The sequence below is a fragment of the Athene noctua genome, chromosome Z (genome assembly GCF_965140245.1).
Source record: "Athene noctua chromosome Z, bAthNoc1.hap1.1, whole genome shotgun sequence".
Taxonomy (NCBI): domain Eukaryota; kingdom Metazoa; phylum Chordata; class Aves; order Strigiformes; family Strigidae; genus Athene; species Athene noctua.
This window is the reverse complement of record NC_134077.1, coordinates 80,272,664-80,295,900: the sequence shown is the minus strand read 5'-3', so window position 1 is coordinate 80,295,900 and position 23,237 is coordinate 80,272,664. Positions and strand designations below refer to the sequence as shown.

At 41.6% G+C, this 23,237-nt stretch overlaps 1 protein-coding gene across 1 annotated transcript in view; it reads left to right on the top strand.

Moving 5' to 3' along the window:
• SUSD1 (sushi domain containing 1) overlaps positions 1–22,800 on the top strand; it is a 53,590-nt gene extending 30,790 nt beyond the window's left edge. The window contains exons 12-16 of the mRNA XM_074931963.1: positions 8,056–8,149; positions 9,235–9,490; positions 13,984–14,023; positions 16,982–17,075; positions 21,685–22,800. Of these exons, the coding sequence (XP_074788064.1) occupies positions 8,056–8,149; positions 9,235–9,490; positions 13,984–14,023; positions 16,982–17,075; positions 21,685–21,823 (623 nt within the window). The 3' untranslated portion in view covers positions 21,824–22,800. The remainder of the gene's footprint in view (positions 1–8,055; positions 8,150–9,234; positions 9,491–13,983; positions 14,024–16,981; positions 17,076–21,684) is intronic.
• The last annotated feature ends 437 nt before the right edge of the window (positions 22,801–23,237 follow it).

Genomic DNA, 23,237 nt, shown 5'->3' with positions numbered 1-23,237 from the left:
AAGAGAAACAGAAAAAACAAGGGGTGTATGTCCTCATGCCTCTTCGTTGAAAAAGCACCTCGCGGAGTTTTCCCTGACCGAATCTTCCCCCTCTGCCACGGCCAGGACTGTGTCAGTGCCTTCATCTTGGTGCATCTGCGCAGCTGGTAGTCAGTCCCCTGTGCCACAGGTCCCGCCTGGCCAGCTGCGGCTCGTGCAGAGGAGCGCTGCAGAGCGGTGAGCACCGGCGGGGGACGTCGGAACCAGCTGCCGCCGCAAGGCTGGGTGCTCGGCCCGCGAGGCCAGCACAGAGCTGCACCCCTCCGCCTACCCAAGCGAGGTCCGGACATCGGCGGAGGAAGCAGCGGGGGCTGTTGGCAGGATCCCACCACAGAGCTCTTTAGCTGAGGTGGGGATGCTGTCACGCCAGGCCCACGCCGGTGGCAGTGCCCCTCACCCAAACACCCTGAGCAGACAGCACCCGGCTCCCGTTCTGCTGGCAGGGCCCAAACCCCCCTCGCTGGCTCTGCAGAGCAGCCGGCATGAGGACTCCGGTGTTTCGGAGGTTGGGTTTTGTGTGTGAGACGTTGGTTCCTAGAGATGACAAGGGAAAGGCGCCACAGGAAGAACCAGAGGAAATGGCAGCAGGTGACAAGCCAGAGAAACCTTCAGGTGGAGTTGTACCGGGAGATACAGACCAAACGGGCTCACATAAGCACGTGGCAGCAAATTCAGGTTAAAAAATCAGGTGTAGAACGAACAGGAAGAGGAGGACAAACTAGCCACGTGCCCGCTTTCCAGTCCTGTCCTGCGGCTGCTCTTGCCCCTGCCTCTCCGCTGCGGACCCGCGGTTTGTGCCTGCTGGGCAGAGCACGCCGCGCTTTCCTTTTCCTTCTGTTTAGCAGCGGAATGTCCAAGCCATGAGCAAGATCATCCCTGCGCAGCCTTCTGTTATGTTTCCTGTCATCTCGGGGCAGTCGCTGGCCGGTGCGTTCTGGCTCTGATGTGGCCCGGCTTTTCCCAGGCTTGCTGCAGGCCCCCTCCGCGCCGGGTCAGGCCGCGGGCTCTGCCCTGGGAAGCCTCAGAGCGTGGCTCTGCCTGCCCGCTCCTCCGCAGGCCCGTGACAGAACGCCATCTAGCAACGGCCCTGGCAGAAAAAGCGAGATGTGGGTGGGTTTGCTTTGAAGGGCGGGGTCTCTGGCAGCCCAAGCAGTGCTCGCATGCTCCGGGGAGAGCTGTTCAAATTCGTGACGCGTCGGCAGCGGTCCTGTGGCACCGAACGCTCTCGGACTCCCCCGTCTCCGTGTGCCAGGCACCGGCTTTCACGCCTTGCTGCGAGGCAGGCCTCCGCCTCGGTGCAGGGCTGGCTCAGAGGAGGCCCCGCTCGCTCGGCCGTGGTCCTGTCCCCGAGCCCGCACCCCGCCCAGCTGCCCCCGAGCGTACCCCCCATTGGGAACCCTCCCGCGGGTCGCTCATCGCAGGGGTGCCGCAAGGAAATCCGCTGCGGCCAGGGGGGCTCTTCCCCTCGAGGGGGCTCTTGTTTTCAGCTTCCCTCTTCGGCAGTCCTGGGTGACCTCCCGGGCACCGGCTGCGGGCCAGGACCTTGCTCTGCAAAGTGGCCGCAGTGGCCGCCTGCTGTCAGCTCCCCTGGGGACAGCCTGGGAAGGCTCAGCGCCTCGCACCATTTTCTGCAGAGAACTGCTAAGGAAGTTTGAAGTTATATAATATTGTGATGGGATCAAGCCAGCAGTTCCTTTATCTTCTCTTCCCTTTAATTTTTTCTCATAAGCTCATATATTCTCCCTATTCAGTACTGTCAACTGTTTCCTCTTGCAGGAAAAGTCATTAGCTGGCTGCCTGCTAGCAGACACCAAGTATGTAGCTAAATGCTCAGAGATTTGGTTTTTAAAAGCCTCCCAGAAAATCCATCTTTAAAGGCTTGCTTCTGAGACATGCCGACTGGCTCCGTCTCTGAGCAGCTTTAGGCTCTTCCCACCCTCCTGGGACACGGCCTGCATTAGCCCATGACCCTCTGTGTTAATGAACCCCAGATGGTACACACCGATCGATACGCAGCGAGGCAGGCAGGGTCACCTTCTGTGTGCAAAGCACCACGTACCCTCTGCAATCCCTTTCCCGGAAAGAAGCCCCCAACGGGGTGGCTACGGCTGGTGCCCCCCTGGCGGTTCCTCCGCCAAGCCGTAACGCTCCCCCGGCTCCGCCTGCCTGTGGCAAACCTGACCTCAGGTGGGGCGTGGGTATTTCGGTCTCCTGGACGCCGAGCATCCACGGGAAGCTGCGGGCCCAGCTTCAGTTTCGCAGAGGTAAGTCAAAAGCTGTTGTGTTACGGGCACAGGGGTTAGCCTTGAATTGGGAGCGGGGCCAGGTGTAGCTGCTGTTGGCATAATTCCGGCCGGTGTCCCCTGGGTGGTTAAATAAATGGTCTTTTCTTTCGCATCACTGCCAGCAGGTGCTCCTGCGATTCGCTAGGCGATAGGGCACGGACACTGCCCTGGGATTTCCCCGGGGGACAGCTCACTTCTAGCCATGGGCCCGAAGAGGCTCTGTTCTGCTTTGCCTTACCAGAGCCGTGCGTGAAAGGTTTGTCTCTGCACAGCTCAGGAGAGCGGCACCTTTGACAAAGACCACGCGATATTTGCATGACAGGATTTCCGAGGAAAGTCCTCGCGGAGCTGAGTCATGTTGCTAAAGGGCAGAGAGCGAAAATGGAGTTGCTGAAGGCTGCTCCGAGGGAGAGCGGCTGCGTGAAACTGAGGTGCCTGCAGGATGTTTTTGCTGCGGCTTGCTTTTCTGCGTCAGAAGGCTTCTCAGTCCTCCCAGTCTGAGCAAGAGAGACGCTGCAGCCCTAAAATGAACCTCCTGTTTGTCTTGCCCGTGACAGTACGTGGGAATCTCCACCCCTTGTCAGCCCCACGGCGGACCCTGGGGCTTCGCAGAGGAAGGAGCCCGTTCTCAGAGCTCTTCCCTACCCGGCACCCTTTCTTATTTCTCCTTGACGCCCAAATGTGGTCTGCGGCTTCAGTCAGCATCGTTGCGGACCGTTGCTCTGACACAGAAAACGTGATGGTGCACAAGCTGGCTTCACGCCTGTCACGTGGCTGTGACTTACACTGACTTGTGAGCATGGTGGTGGGTCACTTGATGCTACGTTAAAGACCGAGAGGCCCCAGTCAAGATCCCCTAAACACGTCTCCCTGCTTTCATCTTTCCTTCCTTCCCTAGGACCATTTTACTTCAAAGGCATCCTGGCCCGGGGAGTATTTTCCCTAAGAGAAAGGATTTTTTGTAAAGCAGAGTTCAGTCTCGCACAGTGCAGGGGCCAAACCCGCAGCAGGCAAAGCACACCGCTGCAAGCAGGGCTGCGCCTGGCTGGTGGCACGGCACCGGCCACTAGTTCCCTTTCCATTTTTACTGTCTGCCTCACTGAATTCATACCTTTCCTGTGATGAACAGGATAGTGTGACATTCAGCCACAGATCGGGAGAACAAAGCCTGCAGTCAGCAGAGGGAATCACGTGAGCGCAATTTCCAGAGAGGACTAGTCTTTAAATATGATTTAGATGATAATTTTCTGTAGATGTGGTCTTGATTTATTCAACCTACTTCATTCCCTTCCTTCTTCAAGTAATCTCCTTCTCCAAGTTAATAATCTGTTCTATTTGTTAAAGCAATTATACTGTTTATGTTCAGTAAACTTAATTACTCTTCACAGGGTAATACAAGTGGTAAGTTTTTTTGCCATTTTCTACCATGAATATCTCTACCCTTTATTTTAAAAATTAATTACAGCAATGTTTTTGACTTCCTTGTTTTAAAATTACTTAAAAACATTTTTGACATAAAGTCCGTAAATCACCATTTTTAAAAATTCCTTGTTTGCAGGAAAAGAAGAGCACAGAAATCGTGTTATGTCAGGAAAGGGTTGTTTCAGTTAGAACTTGGCTTTAAGAGGACTCTTTGATTTTACTTCCCTGAACTTGAGAAGCGTTGCTATCTGGTTTTGAACTTTGTGGTTCAATTCCATTAAAATTTTTAAAGCTTTTATCATTAGCACAAAATGGTGAAGGTAAGCTGTAAAGAGGGCTATGCTGGCACCAAGCAAAGGTTTTTTAATAAGATACAGATCATTCAGTTTAACAGGTTTTGTGCATATCCATATATATGGTGAGACAGAAATAGATTTGTGCGTTTATTTCAGTCATGTCTGTATAGAGGAAACTTAACATTTCTTTCCTGTATTATATGCCCAAAGGTAAGTAGCACCATGTTGTCCCAGAGTTACAGTTTCAGAGCTGTACAGAAGGTCAGTTGATAGGAAAGGCATTAAATATTCCTGTTATCACTGCTGGTGAATGCCATAAAGGTGCCCACATTCCTTGTATTGCAGCAGCTTGCCTGTGAAGTCCTGCAGCAGTAAACAGTGTTGGCCAAAACCAGGGTGTTAAGAAGTAAACAACTCATTTCCAGGATTAAAGAAGTGTAGCTGTTCCGTTGTGAAATAACTAATAGTGAATTGCTTCCAATATACTAGCTTTTTCTGAAGAGCATGATTACATATAACATCAAGAAGGGTTTTGCTCCAGTATTGAGGTGTGTGCTGTTTTCCTGTGTTGTTGCTGTGGTCAGCACTTCCTGGCATGCACTTCTTTCCTGTAGCCTGCCTTCATGTTCAGAAGGAGACTCAGCAGTGTATTATTATTGCAGAAAATGAGCCTGTATAGGAAATGCCGAAGGGTTAATAACATAGCACTGCTATGACAGGGAAGTAAGTGAGAGTGGAACTATCTCTGGATATACTTGCATTTCTTGATATGTTCTTCTGTGTTTTCCTGTTGCTGCTACAGATATGTTAGTCTGTTCTGCTGGGGAAGAGTTAAAAAACCCACAACAACCTTTAACAAAGGCAAGGTACTAGAAGTAGCTGAACAGACTGGAGGATCACAGCCCATGTGGTGCAAGTCTTGATCTCTCCATACTTCCCCCTGTTCCCTCCACCTGTTCTAGATGGTGTTAAGTCAGTATTTTTTCCATCTGGATTTTTAAATCTGGAAATTATGATGACTTCACAGCAGACTTTTTTTAAATGTTAAATTTCTGGAAAGGTGCTTCTTTTAATATAAGTTTGTAGTGGCCAAATACTGCATATCAAATAATTCCTTCAGAGTTTCCTTTCTGGTCGCTGAAGCAAAAAGAAAATACATTTATCTTATTTATTTATTATTATTACTACTTCACATTGTTGCAAGTTATTCACTTATTAGAACAGGCAGATTTCTTTTGGTGTGCTTGATGTATGTAGTAATTATTATTTCTTACCAACAACTGAAAATGCCAAAAGACTCCCAGACTTTAAAAGTGCTGTGTGTTTTTTCGCATTTTACTCTCTTCTGCCCACTTACTAGGGCTGTCAGTTCTGGATGGCTGCATATTTTCTTGGTTTGCATTTTTCCTGTCTGAAAATAAAAAATGTAATTTTTATGAACTCAGCATCTTTTTGTCCCCTGTTCCCCCTTGCACTGCTTCTCAGGAGAAAAGATACAAAACTGTTGCATGCGATGCACATTCTGGCTGGCATTAAAGAAGAAATTCTCAAGTTTGTCTTGGAAATTGGAAAGTTCTCAAGAGAAATTACTAGCAGTGTCTTGTGGTGGTATTGAATGCCAAAGGAAAGGAAGATAGGAGAAACAGACCAGATGAATCTACTCTGATAGATATATTTTCCTGTTACTCTGTCCACAGGCAGTGTCTGCTGAAGTTAAGGGTGGGTTTACAGTTCTTAAGTTCTCAAGTAAAAATTCTGTTTACTTAGGTTTGCAAGGTGCAAAGGCCATAAAGGTTGGCTGATAAATATTAATTGTTCAATTGTTTTGTTTAGATAGAAATACTGTCTATACAATTTATAATATCTGCAGTTGCAGGAGTTTTGGAAAGGCCCTCCAAAGTAAATACTATTTCCTGTTCTTGCAGGCAGCCATTCATTCATTAATTCAGAAAACTATCTGACAGGACTTTCTGTCCTGTCTCTGCTAGACGGAAGCCACTGTAAAACATTAAGGTTTTGCTAGATATAATCTTACTCGCATTTCAATCCTAAACATCCGTTGTTGTTTTCTTCACTGGTTTTGAAGAGGACTTGGCAAAGGGAGATATCAGAGCAATTAATTTGGCTAGATAAGCTTTCAGGACGCTGTCTTGAAGATTATTTTTGCCAAGGGCAAGGTAGGGTTTTTCTTGCTAGGGATGCTTGTATGGCCTGTTGTATTTGTTTTGGGCATACTGTGCTTAAGGTGATCCTTTCCCATGTTTCATTTGTTTAAAGCAGAGGGCATGTAGACTTTCAAATTTCTTTTTCATAGGCTACAAAGACAAGGTTTTGGTTCTGTCATAAAAGACGATTTCTCCTTTATTTGTATCTTTCTTGTGATCATCCTCTGCACTGGTTTCACTTAGCTCTGATGATTGGGACATCAGACACTGAAATGATCACACCTGGGCCTTCTATACCTCTGGTAGTACTACTCTAGTGTTACAGAAATCTGTTTCATATGCGTTTTAGAGCAGCCTTTTTATTTCTCTTGTCATTATGGTAACTAACACTCATTCTGAAATGTACTAATATGCTTGTCCTACTACTTAGAATATATAGCAAAATATTTTTGTTAGTAGTCCCAAGTGTATCACCTTGTACTTCATACTGGTGAATTTCATCCCATTTCTGCAAAACAACGGCTGTAGAGGTGATTCAGTTCTTGAGTAATGTCTCCATACTGCTTTTGGTTTACAGTAGCATTATTTGAGCAGCAAAATTCATCTGTATACACATGGATTTTGCACCGTGTTTGTTAAAAAAATGGCAGACATACTACTTAATTTGTTTAATCTTGGAGGAACTTCTCTGATAACCTTCCTACCCACCAGTAATTCTGCTTCCAACGTGCTGTATTTTGCTAACTGCATGTTTATCAGTTATTCTGATAAACATTTTACAGTTTTTCTACCAAGCCTCATTTTCTCCTGCTGAATTAAGGACTGTCTGTGTTTCAACATGTATGTACAGCTACCCATATTCCAGCTGTTTGAAAAATCCATGCATCTCAGCAAGATTTTGCCTGATGTGACAACACTGTCAAATCTGCATATGTTTTCTTTTGTTTGTCTCTATGACATTGATTATTCTTACTAATGGTGCTCTGAAGCCTTGGTTTTCTGTATATAAGCAACTGCATTTGTTATTCTTTAGTCAGATATCACACCAGCAGCCTGACAGACCAGTTTTCAAACAGCCTAGCTATACCTGTAAATATCTGTGCTAGTTCTTTCGGACTTCTAGAATCTAGTATCTGTGCTTCACACTCTGCCCCCTCAGTTGTGCACACTGAAGCTCTTTTCATTTTTGCTTCCACGCTGATAGTGGTAATTTCTATTATGGTAGCACCAGCCTCTGTCAGTGTGCAGCTCTCATCATTGCCATTGAAATTAGAGGCAGAAATGTTTGTTCAGTTTTGGCCTTGATGCAAATTCCCACTAAAACAAATTAGAGCTCTCTACCCATACTGAAATCCAGTTTAAGGGACTGGATATTGCCAGCTGACTGTGAGCAGTAACTAAGGAAGTCGCCTTCTTGAAAGCGCTTTTGGCAATAATATGTTCTCCTTTATTCATACAATTTTATTTCTCATAGTGGGCTGTGTGTCCAGAGAATCGTCTTTTTCTTCTTGACCATGTCAGTTAGTCTAATAAATAATATTGTTTCTTCCAACAAATCCTTCCTGTCTCATTTCTCTGCAGTCTACTGTCATTTTTGGGCGTCTCTTTTTCCCAGCTAGCAGATATACTTCAATACAGGCATTTGAGCTGGGGCTGCCATGCCATCATACTTGTATTTGCTCTGTGTTTTTCCTGACCAGACTATTTATGTTGCCTGCAGACTTTAGCCATCAGGGGTTTGAGGCTCAGATAACAGAGGAAGGTTTTTGGGAAGAAATAACTAGGAACTGTCATGCCTGAAACATTTGTAAAGCCTCTCTGAAGCACCGGTATTTGTTTACTTTTTAGATCCCCCTTTTCCAGATGTAGAATTTGTTGCAGTAAAAGGTTCTGCACCCTTGCTCAGACTCCGGAAAGCAGAAGATCGAAATGGACCGATCAGGTTTGTCTCTGTGTACTCTTCACCCTTTCAAAAAACATTCTGCAGGTTTATGTTACTTACATACTGGAACATTTTCTGGGGGTTAGATTGTTTTTGTTAGCAATGGGAGAAAACTTAAGCTGTAACTCCAAGTTTCTCCTCCCTTAGCGGAGTAATATTTGGCTTCAGACTCTTCCCTGCTTTCTGGCACAAAATCCTGTTTTTGACAGTTCCGAGTTTTCACTGTTGGGTTGTTGATTTGTTTGGGTTTGGTTGTTGGTTTTTTTTCCCCTTTATCCACAGTGAAATCACATTAGATTCGCACAAGGACAGCTCTACCCATGTGATTTTTTTTCCAGCTAACTCATACAGCCAGTACATTTTTTTTTCTAGGAGCCAGAGGAAATGGTGAACAATGTCTGTATTTATGCGTATTCTGAAGTAGTGTTTTCATACTGATGTATTACTACCAAAATATATATCTAGAGAAAAAGGATTTACACCTTACTAAGTGCTGTTTGTGATAGGAAAAAAGGTAATGGTAACATCATTGCACTAAAGCAGAAAATACTTGAACTCTAATAATGTTTCAGGAAGTGACTAGTGTAACAGCCCCACATATTAGTCTTCCTGTGGTTGGATACCATAGACTAAATATTGTTTTGAGAGGCCTGAAGACAGATTTGAATAATTTTTTACAAATGGTATCTGTTCTCTCCTTTAAACAGAAAAAGTATTTTCTGGGAAGTTATGAATCATATTTAGAGACTAATGATTTATTGCTTCATAGGTGAACTTATGTGTTAGATGAGAAGAGCAAGAGATAGCCTGCAATAACTCAATTCGATGCTCTTCTGAGCATGAATAAACATGTAAAGGTAATGTGTGTGTGATGAGGAGAACCACCTCTAAGCTATGCATGCAGTGCTTTTCGTTCAAAATGCAACGGAAAACAGAGAAATATTCTAGTATAAGAAGCATTTGTATTGGACATTGATAATAAAAAGCAGTTAAGAGGCTACAAATAGAAAAGGCTGAATTAATGAATGTCTGATGCTTAGTTCATTGAACTGAGGGCTAATGTTTACTTTTTTGTTTCTCTCTAGTCTTTATCAAGTGATTGTGCTTCCTCTGGGTTTGCAAAACACTTTTATTTGTGACTCCTTCACTGCTGCAACTTTCTTTAGTAACACCACTGACATTAAAGGATATGTGGCAGCTGAATTTCAGGCGAAGGATGTTGCTGATAACATGTCAATTACTCTTGGAGACAGACATTACTACGGGAAGTTTTATAATGCTCCATTAAAGCTGGGAGAAGAGTATTGTGTTTTTTTGAGAATAATAAGTGAGTGGAATAAGGTAATGAATGTTTTAAAACCTTTTCTTTACACCTGTTGAATGAAATGTTGTGGAAAAAAGAGGAGAAAGTTAGCTTTGTGTTAATTTTTTTATGAAGCTGCAAGAATCTGTGAGTTGACAGAATTAGATGAAATAACTCTCATAATTCCTTACAGATATTTATGTCACTGTAAAGTTGGAGCAACTCTGGATGCCCAAAGACAACCAACGCAAAAAATTAAAAATGAAGGGCCATCGCTGCCCTCAGTGATTGAGGGTGTCTTTATTGGGCAAGAGTTTGTGGAAAAGATTAGTATGCAAATCTGAAAATTACTCCTTAGTCATGAATAATTCACTCATTTTAAATTTTTATTTAATTTTTAATAGCAAAATATTCCAGTTCTCCAAATGACAATGAAAAATATGTTTTATCATGTGTGTTACCTTCCACAGAGCAATGAATGTCAACTCCAACTGCCTTGGGAAAGCCTTCTGGAAAAAAATATATATGACTAATGCTATTTTTTTTCCTCATTTTAAAGTAAATATGTATTTGCATTAGAAACAAAAAGTTTCTAAAATGTACATCTCAGCTGTTTCATGCTCTAGTCTCTGTCCAGTGCCCAGCCTCCCATAATGTCATTATGCCACTAGTTTTACAGTTATCTATCTCAGAAGTCAACAGATTGTAATATTTTTTGTAAGTCTTAGCAGTAGGAATTTTTTCTTATATGGGCCAGGTGATAGACTTATCACGTGCATACAGTTCCTGAATGTCAAAAAGTAAAAACAGAACAAAGCAACGCTTACTAAAGAAAACACCTAAACAGTGCCTCACCCTGACACCCTAAAAAATTAAAGTAGAGTTTTAGGACTTTGTGCATACAGCATGAAGCAAGGGGGCCTGCAGAAACTGATCTGTGAGTCACTTGTACATAATTGTCTACAATTTTGGAAGCCTGCACCCAAATCTCAGTAAGTTAAAGCAGTTTCTATTAAAGAATGTACCTCTGTCCAAAGTGAAATTTAACAAGTACACATAATAGCTGTTACTGGTGTCTACTAATCTGTGCAGCTTAACTTTTGTGTGGTATCAACTTTACCAATAGTCTAGGAAGTTTTTATAGCATGGATAAAGTGATTTCTGATCCTGATACAAGTCTGTTGTTTGTCATAAATTTTTAACAAATTGTGTGAGGGAATAAGTGGGAAAATGACATTTGAAGGCATTCAGTTCATAAATAATGTTAAGTTAAGCCCAAAATATCTTGGGATTTGAACAATGAACTGTATTTTTTAGAAAAATTTACTCTGTGGAGCATGTTTGTTAATGAGCCAAATCTATACAAGTTTAGCACTCCTAAATACATCCTTGAATTCATCTTAATGTATCCTTGGGTTTATGCACTGGTTTCCCTAGCTTTTTCCCTTCAATATTTTCTGATAATGGGGATCATTTCCTATTGTTACTTGTGTCTGGGCTTTTCTTGCACGGAACAGTGCAGATTGCTTATGTCTTTCTGCCAGCTGTTTGTTAAACTGGTTCTAAATTACATTATTCTTTCACTTTCATATAGATTATTTCCTGATGTTTCATCTCTAGCATTGCCAGATGAATTTTCTAGGCCACTGATTTAATGAAATATTATTACCATTATTTGTAGAAGTCACTCTTTGCTTCCTTCCATTTAGAGTGCATCAGCTACTTAATATACACTTTCTTGTATGGCTTTTGTTACTTGATGAAATACAAAATGTTACATACGACACGAATAAATCATTATTAGGATTGCAAATACCAAACAACTTTGGTACCCAGCTCTGCTTATTTGAAGTGGAACTTACACCTGTAGCTCAGAAGTACTGATTTATCTTCAATTCTCATGCCCTTGTATTTTGCACAGTTGTTGGTATTAAGAAGTTAAAGAAATTCACAATTATAAATTGAGGGTTGTTGGTTTTTGAGAATTTCTGAAAATCTGTCTACTTAAGTAGCTGAATTTGGATTCAAAAATTAATATTTTAAAGTCTGCCTTTTAACAAAACCCTGCTCTTTCATTTGCCCTCAATTATTAATAGATATGAAATCAGCATTTCTGTAGTGTATTTTACTTGTGAACATATTTCTATCTGAATACAGACACAGAAATACATGTCATAGACTCCTAACGGATGTTCTTATTATTGTACTTTTAAGTTCGGGTGTCCTCCAGAGTTCCTTCTGACTCCAGACCGCTTCATCCTGAGAATGGTACAATTTGTATCATACGTCCTGCAAAATCATGGCTTCATTGTGACTTTTTATTGCCATACACCTGCCATGTTTTCTTGGTGATGAGGGTGGGAAAATCAGTACAGATAAAATTGTGTGGACATAGTTAAGTAAGCTGTTCCGTTATGTTGAGTCTACATTCATTTATCCCTCACTCAGGTTTGGAGGTTCTGAGAACGGTGTCTGCTGTGTGGTTTTTACTTTCTGTTTATTTTTCAAGGTGGAAGATTTAAAATGCATATTTCATTTGTGCAGAACATTCACTTGTGTTAAAAGGCTGGTCAGATCAACTGTGCAGATCATTAGGGATGTACAAGGAAAGCAGGAAGTTGAAGATAATGGAAATTATCATTTTTCATATAAAGAATTTAACAGTTGGAATATAGAGATGATGGACACCAAGGGAAGATCTGGGAACAAACAAGAATTTACTGTCATTACCATAAAAACCTTACTGAAGTGGGACAAATTGTCCAGCCTTGGAAGTGTCCTTCTCCATCAGGGATACTGCTAATTAAATAACTCAAACCCATCTGGCACCTATTTTAATCTCCAGTGATTACTTTATGGATTCCATGCTGTGCAGATACAAGGCTCATAGTGAAGGGCAAGAACTAAAAAAGGTTTTTGATGTTTAAACTTATTTGAGATTAATTTCTTTAGCACAGCTTTTGTTCAGTGTCAGCATCAGCTTTTTTTTTTGATCAGTTTCTGCATGTAACACAAGTAAGAGCAGAACTGTGAAGGGTGAAGATGACACACAGTCTTTTAAGGAAAAAAGGTATGACCTGTTTGGAAAATTGGAATCGGAATGACCCCTACTGTGAGAAAAGTCTGTTAAAATTAGCCTAACAATAAATCATCTGAGAAAAGTGTATATGTATGGCAAAATGTTTTCTCCAGAACTCTAAAACGTGCAGCTGTGGAAGGGATTTTTATCTCCCGTTTAGCTACCTGTGAATATTCAAGTTGAAATATGGACTTTGAGATCCAGGAATGTTCAAGTATTTGGAGGAGTATTTTCACTGATAATTTTCTGGACTTATTTATCAGAGGAGTGGATTTGTAATTTGATTTAGATAAAGTGCAGATGAGTGAATATTACTGCTGATATTCCCGGGAGCTCAGTAACTTCACTGATAGGCAGAGGATGACCACAATTTCCTGCAAATTGGAGTATGTTATGTAGGTAGCTATTTCAAGATGAGGGCACTCACACCTGTGCATCCAGAATCTGGCATTTGGTTGAGTTTTTAAATCCACCCTCTCTCTTTTTTTCTCCCTCTCCTAAGAGGATTTTCTTTGCCAGTGTTTTGCCTTTTTAAAAAACCAGAAAACTCCTTATAAAAAATTAGTGTAAGAAACACTGAGATGCCACAATTTGGCATGCAGACACACTGAAGTAAGGTTAAGCAGATTAAATGTGCCTTGGCTCTTTTGTGCTAATGCTTCAAAATGTAGCCTTGAATGTCATATAAACATAGTTATCCAGAGCAACATAATACACATTTTGCCAACAGATGAAAAATATATTTGTATGTATTCTGTTAAAGTCTGTGAAAGTCATTTAGCAGGAGAGTATGTATAGAAGCACTACAAAAATAGACTTCACAATAATTATACAATAGACAGTAGATCTTAAAGTAGAACTTCTTGTGTATGTATGAGCATGAAGTGCTGGAGGGAAGAAGCTCTACAGGGATGAAAGCTTACTGTAAAAAAACCAAACTTGCAGAAGCAGGGCCCTGGTAAACATTTATTCTACTACTGTTAACATTAACTACTATGTTATAAAAATTGTTTAAAATCACCAAGCAAGTTGTCACAACTGAAGAAAACCTACAGCTAGTATTTGAAAAACATGCCTGTAAGTACCATATTTTAACATATATATCCTACATGGAGATAGAATTAATACAGCATATTCAGTCTTAGCATTTCATAAATTTTGAATTCTTATCTAATCAGCTTCAAAGATCCTTCCATGTTACTTGTATGCCTAGGTTATAGAAGGGAATAACGATGATCTAAAAGACTACAGCCAGCCTTTCATCAAAGCTCTATCTCTAATCTTATCTTTATAATCTTTTCAGGCAAGCTAGAGGCTGCTATGAGAGGACTAACAAACTCCATTCCCAGTAGTAGTAAAATACAGTATGTTGTGGAAGGCTGCTCTTGCAGAAGGTGTTAGTCATAAAAAATTTCTCTCATGAGAAACTGATTTTTATGTTTTCATTTTCAGGTGAGAACACAGTCCTGTGCTGTTTGGGCACAAATTAAAGGTAAGTAAATTCTTCCTTCAGTGAGAAACCAGAAGTTGACATGGCATCATAAACTAAAAATTGCTATGGCTGTTTCTTTGTTCGCCATTTATGGTTGGTTGACTTTGAGGACTGGAAACGTTAGAGGCATAAAATTTGCCTTGCACTTCTGTATTCCATTCTAATGGATTCAGTAATCCATTCTACAGGGGATTCTCTGCTTTCCCCTGGTTTTCAATATTACTCTTTCTTTGCATCACATCCGAATAGTTGCAGCAATTTTTATGCATAAAGTATTTGAAGCACAGAAGATGTGAAATTTTAGAAGCCTCTTCTAAGATATACTGCCTTAAAGATTTAAAAAATACCACCAAACTTTTTCTAGCTTTTAGAAGCCACATTATTTATTTTGTTATGTTCAGGTGGTCCTTGGAGAATGAATTCCTTTTATGAACAGGAAAATAAAAGACAGCATGCAAAAATGAAAAGTATGGCTAATTCTTGTACTTTTAAGTACAGTTTCTTAAAAATACAATGGCATAACTTTAAAATCCAGTGAATTTCTCAGCATGGCTTTATCTTTGTATTACATTTGAACTATAAAATGTTTCCAGTAAATGAGTTTACCTCTGAGGAGTTTGGAATCCACTAGAGATTAAGTTTCCTTCCTTTCCATGGTGGTAAAAAATACTCTTTTCACCCATTTCATCATGTTTCAGCAAAACGCAAATATTTGCCTCTCCTCACAAAGAAAGTGGCACCACTGGAGTCCCCTACAAACTCTAAATTCTGCTTTTGAGTTGAAAGACTTACGAATTTGAGTTAGGAAATGCAGTGACACTGAAGACTGAGACAGTAGTTTGGAATGATAATAAATCATGTGGTGCATAGAGTTCTTGAAGTACATCTTCACCACTGTTCACAAAATCCATGTCTGACTTGCTATTATTGATCTTCTGGTGACAACTATATGTTTATTTCTAGGTTGCCTTTTGCTGTGTATTCATGTGACCTAGTTCATTTACCGCCACACTTAAAATATAATTTAGGTAGTTGTGGGAGACTCAGCTAAGACCAAGGATTTCCTAGGTTTGAGGTCTCTATGGTAAGAGCTGTAAAATAACTCTGGAAAGAAGGAAGACTGTCCTCTTCTGAATTTGTCAATTATCAGCTGATAGAGCATTGTCAGGTAGAACAGGTCATGCCTTTGACTTCCTATTGTAAATCCATTTGCCTTTATATTGAATGGACTTCTAGCCAAATAGCGTACTTAGCCTAAGGTACTTCTGCAGCTGGAGAGGCTGAGAGTATTTTTGTCTTACTGAGTCCTTTGAGGAGTATTTCTTAATCAACATATGTGGAAAGCAAATCTGTAAATTAAATCTAAACCAAATGGGCCTGTTAGAGATGCTGTCTAGACAAACCTACACATTGTATGATAAATCATTGTTGTAAAAAGTTATAGAAAGTTGTTTAAAGCACACTTCCTTCTGTCACAAATAAGTAGAATGAATTCTGAGGGGTTTTCAGCAAATATATTCTACAAGTAGGGAGGACAGTTCTCTCATTTTTATGGAGGTCTGATACCTGCTTTAGAAATGCATAATTTGCGTATTTGGAAATTGGTGTTTCAGTGATATAAGGACAGATACAACTTTTACCAAAACTGAACATGCTTGTAGGGTCCCTATCTGAAATTCTTTATTTTGCCAGACTCACAGTAAGTTTACAGGTGAGAGGTGCTGCACAGATACAAGCCTTGCTTCACTGAGTAGTGTTAGGCCAAGCTAGTAGACTGGTCACGTTTTCCTTATGGGTCTGTATGATTTTCTGTTCTTCTGATCAGTTTTTGGGGCCGTTTTGGGAGAATGCACAGCCAGTTTTTTTCCCGTACATTAAGATGAGCCAAGAAAGAGTTCAATTTAAGTAACAGAAATTGCTTTTCTGATGTTCAGGCACTTGGAATCTCATCATGGACATATTTAATTGAATAAGTGCCATTTTTGCAAGAATTTAAAGTTTTGCTGAAACACTAACTACTCATGCTTGCAAGATTTTATAGCAAGTTGATTTGTGGAATGTTGAAGGAATAAGAGCACCCTACATGTCTGTGGGAAATACAGTAACAAGTAGGTAATCTTTGATTAATGCTGAAGATGGGATCTTACGGCATCTCATCACATTCCATGGACTTGTGCACCTTCAGGTTCCTTAGACAGTGTCAAATCTGAGCTTCTCTTACAGTGGGTGGTTCTTCGTTCTCCCAGTCCCTGCCTTTAATTTCTGTGACCTGGTCAGTGTGGCTGGAGCACTTGCCAGTGAAAACTGAGGCAAAAAAGGTGGCTGGAAGGGATTGAATTTCTATTTTCTCAGATTACCTTCACCAGTAGTTCTTAGTAATTCTGGCTTTGACAACAGTCCTCTGTACGCCTTCTATTCTGTCCCTGAGTGGTTTCTGGTATTATGGGCTTGTGTAAGGTTGTGATTGCAATGTTTATTTCTTTTCTGTTACTTGGGGAAAAAAAAAGGGGGGGGGAGGACGGAAGAGAAATCATGCACAGATCATAAAGATTTTGAAGAACATGCATTGCACAGTTTAATGAAGCACTAGGATTTTCTGGTAGCAGAGACCACCATGATCTATGATTTAGATTGAATTTGCCAGTGATGAGAGGGGAAAGTGTTAACACTGAGTATCTGAATTAAAAAGAAAACAAACAAACAAAAAAAAGAAACAAAAAGGCAGGAAACTGAGGGATGGAGAATTATAATCACTTTTGAGAAATACACCATTTAATCTTACTTCCTCAACTGGATATTAACTACTAGATAGTCATCTCCATTACTGCTTGACCAAGCAGTAAGTCTAACATCCGAGTTTTGTTAAAGTACTTTGAGCAGACTCAGTTGGTCAGTCACCAGACAAAAGCTACACCATTTGCTATTTGTTTGTTTGAGTTGTTTGATATTTTGTTTCAGATTTATCACCCACTCTGCAATACATGACTGCTGTTGGAGTAGGGTCAGTTGCTGCTGTCTGCCTTATACTGTTCCTGTCATTCTCAGCAGCACGGTATGTATTATTATTAACTCCAGTTTTGTAGTCCTCTGGCACAAGGCTTATGTGTTTTCTTTCTTCTCAGATAGTTTTTCTTGCCAACCTGCTTGGTTTAGGCCTCTTGGCTAGTTAGAAACTATTATAAGAGTTCTTTCAGTGGCCACTAACACTGTCCATTGCTTGAACTGATGCCCTCTATATCTTTGCATTCACTGGTGAAACATCTGAAAATATGGGACACATCTTAATAAAGGAAGTATGCTGTCAGTGAGTAGGACCAGGAATTTAGTTGATAGGTTTTTTGATTTAATGGTATCTAAATAAATGAAGTTGTGCTACTCTAAAAGTAAAATCACACTAACAGAAATTCCAATGTACATTTCTTATGTAAGAAGCTAATTTCTAATCTTCTAAACTTTATTCAAAATGCCTAAAATGATTGTTTTTCAGAAGCAGTTGATCTTTAGCTAAAGGCCACAATAAACACATGTTAGAAATTTTTAAGAAATTGATTTCTTTCTGTTTTGTGATCCTTCACGCAGGGGCAGTAATTTTATAACTGTCTTCCTTTCAAAGGTAAAACAAATATGTACCTCTAAGTAATTGTGAATGTCTATGTATGTGTAAAATCTCTTGACTAAAAACTATGTCTTTGGTGTTGTTTTAATATGTTTAATCTTTAAGAATAGTCTTCTGACTTATGGCCCTTGAAAGGTCAGAAGCCTCCAGCTTGGGGGCTGTGAAGGATAAAGCATTGATCAGTTAAACTGCTTATTTGTCATTCAGGAATTGAGAGCTAGTTTTATACAGGGCTGGAGGAATTTAGGATTATTTGGATGATTTGTAGTTGCTAAATTTCAAATTAGTTCTTTCAATTCCAAAATGAGGGCTCCACGGTGTCTTTCTTTAAGTAATTAAAGAAAGGGATCTCAGGATTCCCTTGGCAATAGGGTGCAATGGTAAACTTGAGCTTGCAGTCTTGATTGGGTTTGTTTTTTTGAGAAATATTGTCAGAGTCAGCTTTGACATTTGAGGCATAAAGGGCTGTAACTGCCTTGGTGTCTAAACTTGCGATGCTGGCTGAGGGTTTATTGCAGGAGCAAGGGTGTCCCTGGGCTGTCATGGTGTGAAAGGCCCCTCAGTTATTGCAGTTTCTCTGACAAAAAATGTGACAGAGGGATATAAATACTTTGTCAAACTGCATTATAAATACTATGTCAAATCAATTAGCATCAAAATTATAGGGGAGCCATTTAAGATAATAGACAGTACTGGAAGAATCATGTGTGAGTGTGAACCAGTTGTAAATGAGTGTAGATAAGATTATGTCCTGAATGTCCATTTCAATCTTCTTTTAAGAGGAGTGAGAGCTAAGAAAATTCAGGTAGCATCCTTAGGGAGCTGAGTACATTGAGTACATTTGACAGGAATTTTGCTGAAATGTGGTGTAATGTTGAAGGCCAGGACTTCATAATTCAACAAGTATCTGTCACAGAATTACAGAATCATCAAGGTTGGAAAAGACCTTGAAGATCATCAGGTCCAACGATCAACTTAACATTGACAGTTCCCAACTACACCATATCCCTAAGTGCTATGTCAACTCAACTCTTAAGCACCTCCAGGGATGGGGACTCCACCACCTCCCTGGGCAGCCCATTCCAACACCCAACAACCCATTCCATAAAGAAATGCTTCCTAATATCCAGCCTAAACCCTCCCTGGTGCAACTTGAGGCCATTCCCTCTTGTCCTATCACTTATTACTTGGTTAAAGAGACTCATCCACAGCTCTCTGCACCCTTCTTTCAGGGAGCTGTAGAGGGCAATGAGGTCTCCCCTCAGCCTCCTCTTCTCCAGACTAAACCCCACCAGTTCCCTCAGCCGCTCCTCGTAGGACCTGTGCTCCAGACCCTGCACCAGCTCCGTTGCCCTTCTCTGGACACGCTCGAGTCATTCAATGTCCTTTTTGGAGTGAGGGGCCCAAAACTGAACCCAGACATCAAGGTGTGGCCTCACCAGTGCCGAGTACAGGGGTCAGATCCCTTCCCTGTCCCTGCTGGCCACGCTAGTGCTGACACAAGCCAGGATGCCATTGGCCTTCTTGGCCCCCTGGGCACACTGCTGGCTCCTGTTCAGCCGGCTGTCAATCAACACCCCCAGGTCCCTCTCTGACTGGCAGCTCTCCAGCCACTCCTCCCCAAGCCTGTAGCACTGCTGGGGGTTGTTGTGGCCCAAGGGCAGCCCCCGGCATTTGCCCTTAGGGAAACTCTCCCAGTTGGGCTCAGCCCATGGCTCCAGCCTGTCCAGGTCTCTCTGCAGAGCCTCCCTACCCTCGAGCAGATCAACACTCCCACCCAACTGGGTGTCATCTGCAAACTGACTGAGGGTGCACTCGATCCCCTCGTCTAGATCATCAATAAAGATGTTAAACAGGAGTGTCCCCAACACTGAGCCCTGGGGGACACCACTTGTGACTGCCCGCCAACTGGATTTAACTCCGTTCACCACAACTCTCTGGGCCCGGCCTTCCAGACAGTTTTTTACCCAGCAAACTGTGAACCCATCCAAGCCAGGAGCAACCAGTTTCGCCAGGACAGTGCTGTGGGAAATGGTGTCAAAGGCCTTACTGAAGTCAAGGTGAAAGTACATCCACAGCCTTTCCCTCATCCAATAAGTGGTTCACCCTGTCATAGAAGGAGATCAGGTTTGTCAGGCAGGACCTGCCTTTCATAAACCCATGCTGACTGGACCTGATCACCTGCTTGTCCCGCATGTGCTGTGTGATGTTACTCAGGGTGAGCTGCTCCATCAGCTTCCTGGGCACCAAAGTCAAGCTGACAGGCCTGTAATTTCCCGGATCATCCTTCCGACCCTTCTTATATATGGGCGTCACACTGGCCAATTTCCAATCTGTCGGGACCTCTCTGGTCAGCCAGGACTGCTGGTAAATGATGGAAAGCAGCTTGATGAGCACCCCAGCCAGCTCCTTCAGCACCCTCGGGTGTATCCCATCTGGTCCCATAGACTTGTGTGTGTCTGTGTGATGCAGCAGGTCACTGACTGTCTCCTCCTGGATTGGGGGGTGTGTGTGTCGTTCTCCCAGTCTGTCTTCTGGCTGAGGAGGCTGGATTCCCTCAATACAACTGGTGTTGTTGTTAAAGACTGAGGCAAAGAAGGCATTAAGCACCTTATCCTTTTCTTCATCACTTGTTACCATGTTTCCTCCTGTGTCTAGCAGGGGATAGAGGCTCTCTCTGGTCTTTCTTTTGCTGTTGATCCCAGGTACGGAGAAATTCTTTAATCCATTCTCCTGTTTCAGAGGGCATCAGGCAGAATCCTTTGCAGAAATTAAAGCTGCCCCATCCCAGGAGGAGGCAGAGAAGGGAAAACTCAGATGTGAGTTGTGAGAAGACCCTTCACAGTGCTCACAAGAAGTAGCTGTAATGGTCATAAATAACAAGCACTCTTTTAGTTTTAAATAAACATCGATTTAATGCATTTATGAGTAAGAATGTAATTTGAAAAAACATCTGAAGTCAGCCTTCTGTCCAGTTGCAAAGTCATGGTCCTGTTTTAGGCACTGTACTCCAAGAAAGATGTGGCCCATCAAGAGAAAGAGACAGAGGAACTCGGCAAGAGTGACATGAGATCTATCTGATACAGCTGCAAGTAGGGTAATCTACTAGTATGTTGCTTAGCCTGCCAGAGAAGAGACTGCCAAGAAGCATGATATACAAATAAAAAGTCATTATAGAAAGACCAGCTTCCTCCTGTCCATAGTGCCCATGGCACATTACCATGCATGCGCAGTATCCCTGTGCGCTTCTGAATAGTAGGAGAGGGAATCATGAGAACAGATTGCTATGAATGCTGTGAAACTGGCTTCTGGGTGGTCTGCAAGGGCAGGTTAAACAAAGATTTGTCAGGAATGACACAGCTACAGCTGATATTGCCATGCGGTCAGGTAAATGGTCTTGGATTATTTCTTGGGGTCCCTGTAAACTTTCCTGTTCTGGAGCTTCTGTCACAAAGAACCACTGTATTCAAGTGCTCACCAGTTTGCCACATGTCTGCTGCCTCGGGGATTAAATTACTGCAGTGGGACAGATTGTGAATTCCCACTTGCTGACAGCAGTCTTAACCATTCCTGAGTGAGTAAAAGTCTGACGCTGAATTCACAGAGCACACAGCCTGACTGCTGATGTCCTCAGATATTCTTTTTTTTTTTAATCTGAAAAATGCATTAGTTGTTATTATTAAGGTGTCTTGTCACACATTCACCTTTCATTCCTCCTAGTCCTTTGCTTCCTTTTATATCTGATGCCCATCTAGATGCATAAGGACAATGCAGCTTTCAAAAGATCTGCTTTGGGCATGAGTGTTGTTGATGCCAGGGTTAACACAGGTCAAGTAGTCATCAGACCCTATAGGAATGCTTCCTACCCATCTCATGTTGGCCATAATGTTCAGAATTTATATCGGCACTTTAGGTCTTCAAAAACCTTTGGAAACTCTGTCATTTATCCCATCAATGTGATGAAAGTTCTCTGCCAGGTTGATGTCTGAGTCTTGAATGGGTTTTAAGTATTTTTTTTAAACTGGAATTTTTTCTCTTTCTCCAGCTCTTATCTCCACAGCACAGTGCACTCCCCACCTGCTGCTTTAGCCTGTGAGGCTGTACATTTATCTGCTACAATGGACGTGGCACAAACAGGGATTACATCATCATTCCTAGAGACTGAAAATGTCTCTCTTCTCTGACGTGTCATCCTCTGAAGTCAGCGTAGAGAACATGCACTCTTTTTACCAAAGCCAGCATCTGTTGGGTATGGATGTATCTGCATGGCACACATGTACTATAGCATGGGTGGTTGAAATGTGTTTGTTACTGGAAATGAGATGTTTATTGTCTCCCCTTGTTTCCAGATCGTGTGCTATGTAAAGGAGAACCTTGCCTCACAAACAGGTTTGTGTCAGAGACATTACCATCCATCATGTGTGTTGGCCACAGTCTTTCAGCTGTGCCAGCCACATGAATGCCCAATAATGAGTGTCTGTATTGTACTTTATTACACGAATCCCCTGATCCAGTTGAGACTGTCTGAGGATCAACTGCTACTTTAGTTACCTTGGGACACATAAAGTGGCCCATTTTGAGAGAAAATACAGATTAACCCTTATATCATATGAAGTGCCTATTGTATTGCAAATTTAAAGGTAGAAGACTTTTATCAGTCATTTATGGGTAATGGTACTTCAATAACAAGTACAGAGTTATTAGCCATGAAATTGTCACATTTAAATTGTGTCAGCAACAGATGTGTTCCAGAGATATTGCAATCATTGCTCATAGCAATTAGCAATAATTGCAAATAATATACCTATCTTTAAAACTGCAGTTTGCCAAAAAAATGAGCAGCTTTAATGACATGTGAAACTAACTTAAATAAGGAGCTACCTGTGTTAAATGAAGTTTTGTTAATCTGCATTCTATAATTACACCTGAGTAAAGCCATTTAAATCATTATCTGGTTTAATGAACTGGTGTGTGACATCTGGTTAGAGTTCCTTAATAAAGTACAATTAACCAATTTCTTATGGCATACTCCCCGTTAATATTTTTTCATTCTGTGACAAAGAATCAAGTGCCTTTGATTACTTCCACTCCTGTTTAGAAGTTGCTTTGAAATATATTAGCAATATCATTCTGTTAACTGGTGAAATAAAGACGCGAGAGTTTGGGTTTTACTCAGTTTTGTCATTTTTTCCAAGTTATATTTTGTGTTTTACCACTTTGGAAATATGATACCCATTTTTGGAATTTTAAATGTTTCTGATTCTTGCTGCCTTTATAATTTTAGATGTCCTGTCTTTCTAGGTCGTGTAATTCCCTTTTTGGTGTTTAAAAAAGGTATTTTAAAGTGTAACAGCAGACTTTGTGGTTGATATCAGAGAGTAATTACTATCAAAGTTATGTGAAAGAGCTTTTAAATGCTGTGTCTAATTGGGGGTGCTTTTTTAAGATCTGGGCAGACATAATTCTAGTTATCCAGCATTTCCACTGCTTACTAAATCTGCCCTCAAGTTAGTAAGTATTCAGTAGTTAGTAACTGAGTAAGAACACCTTTGTCTACATTAGCACTTAGGAGTTAGTAACATTTTCCTTCGCTGAATG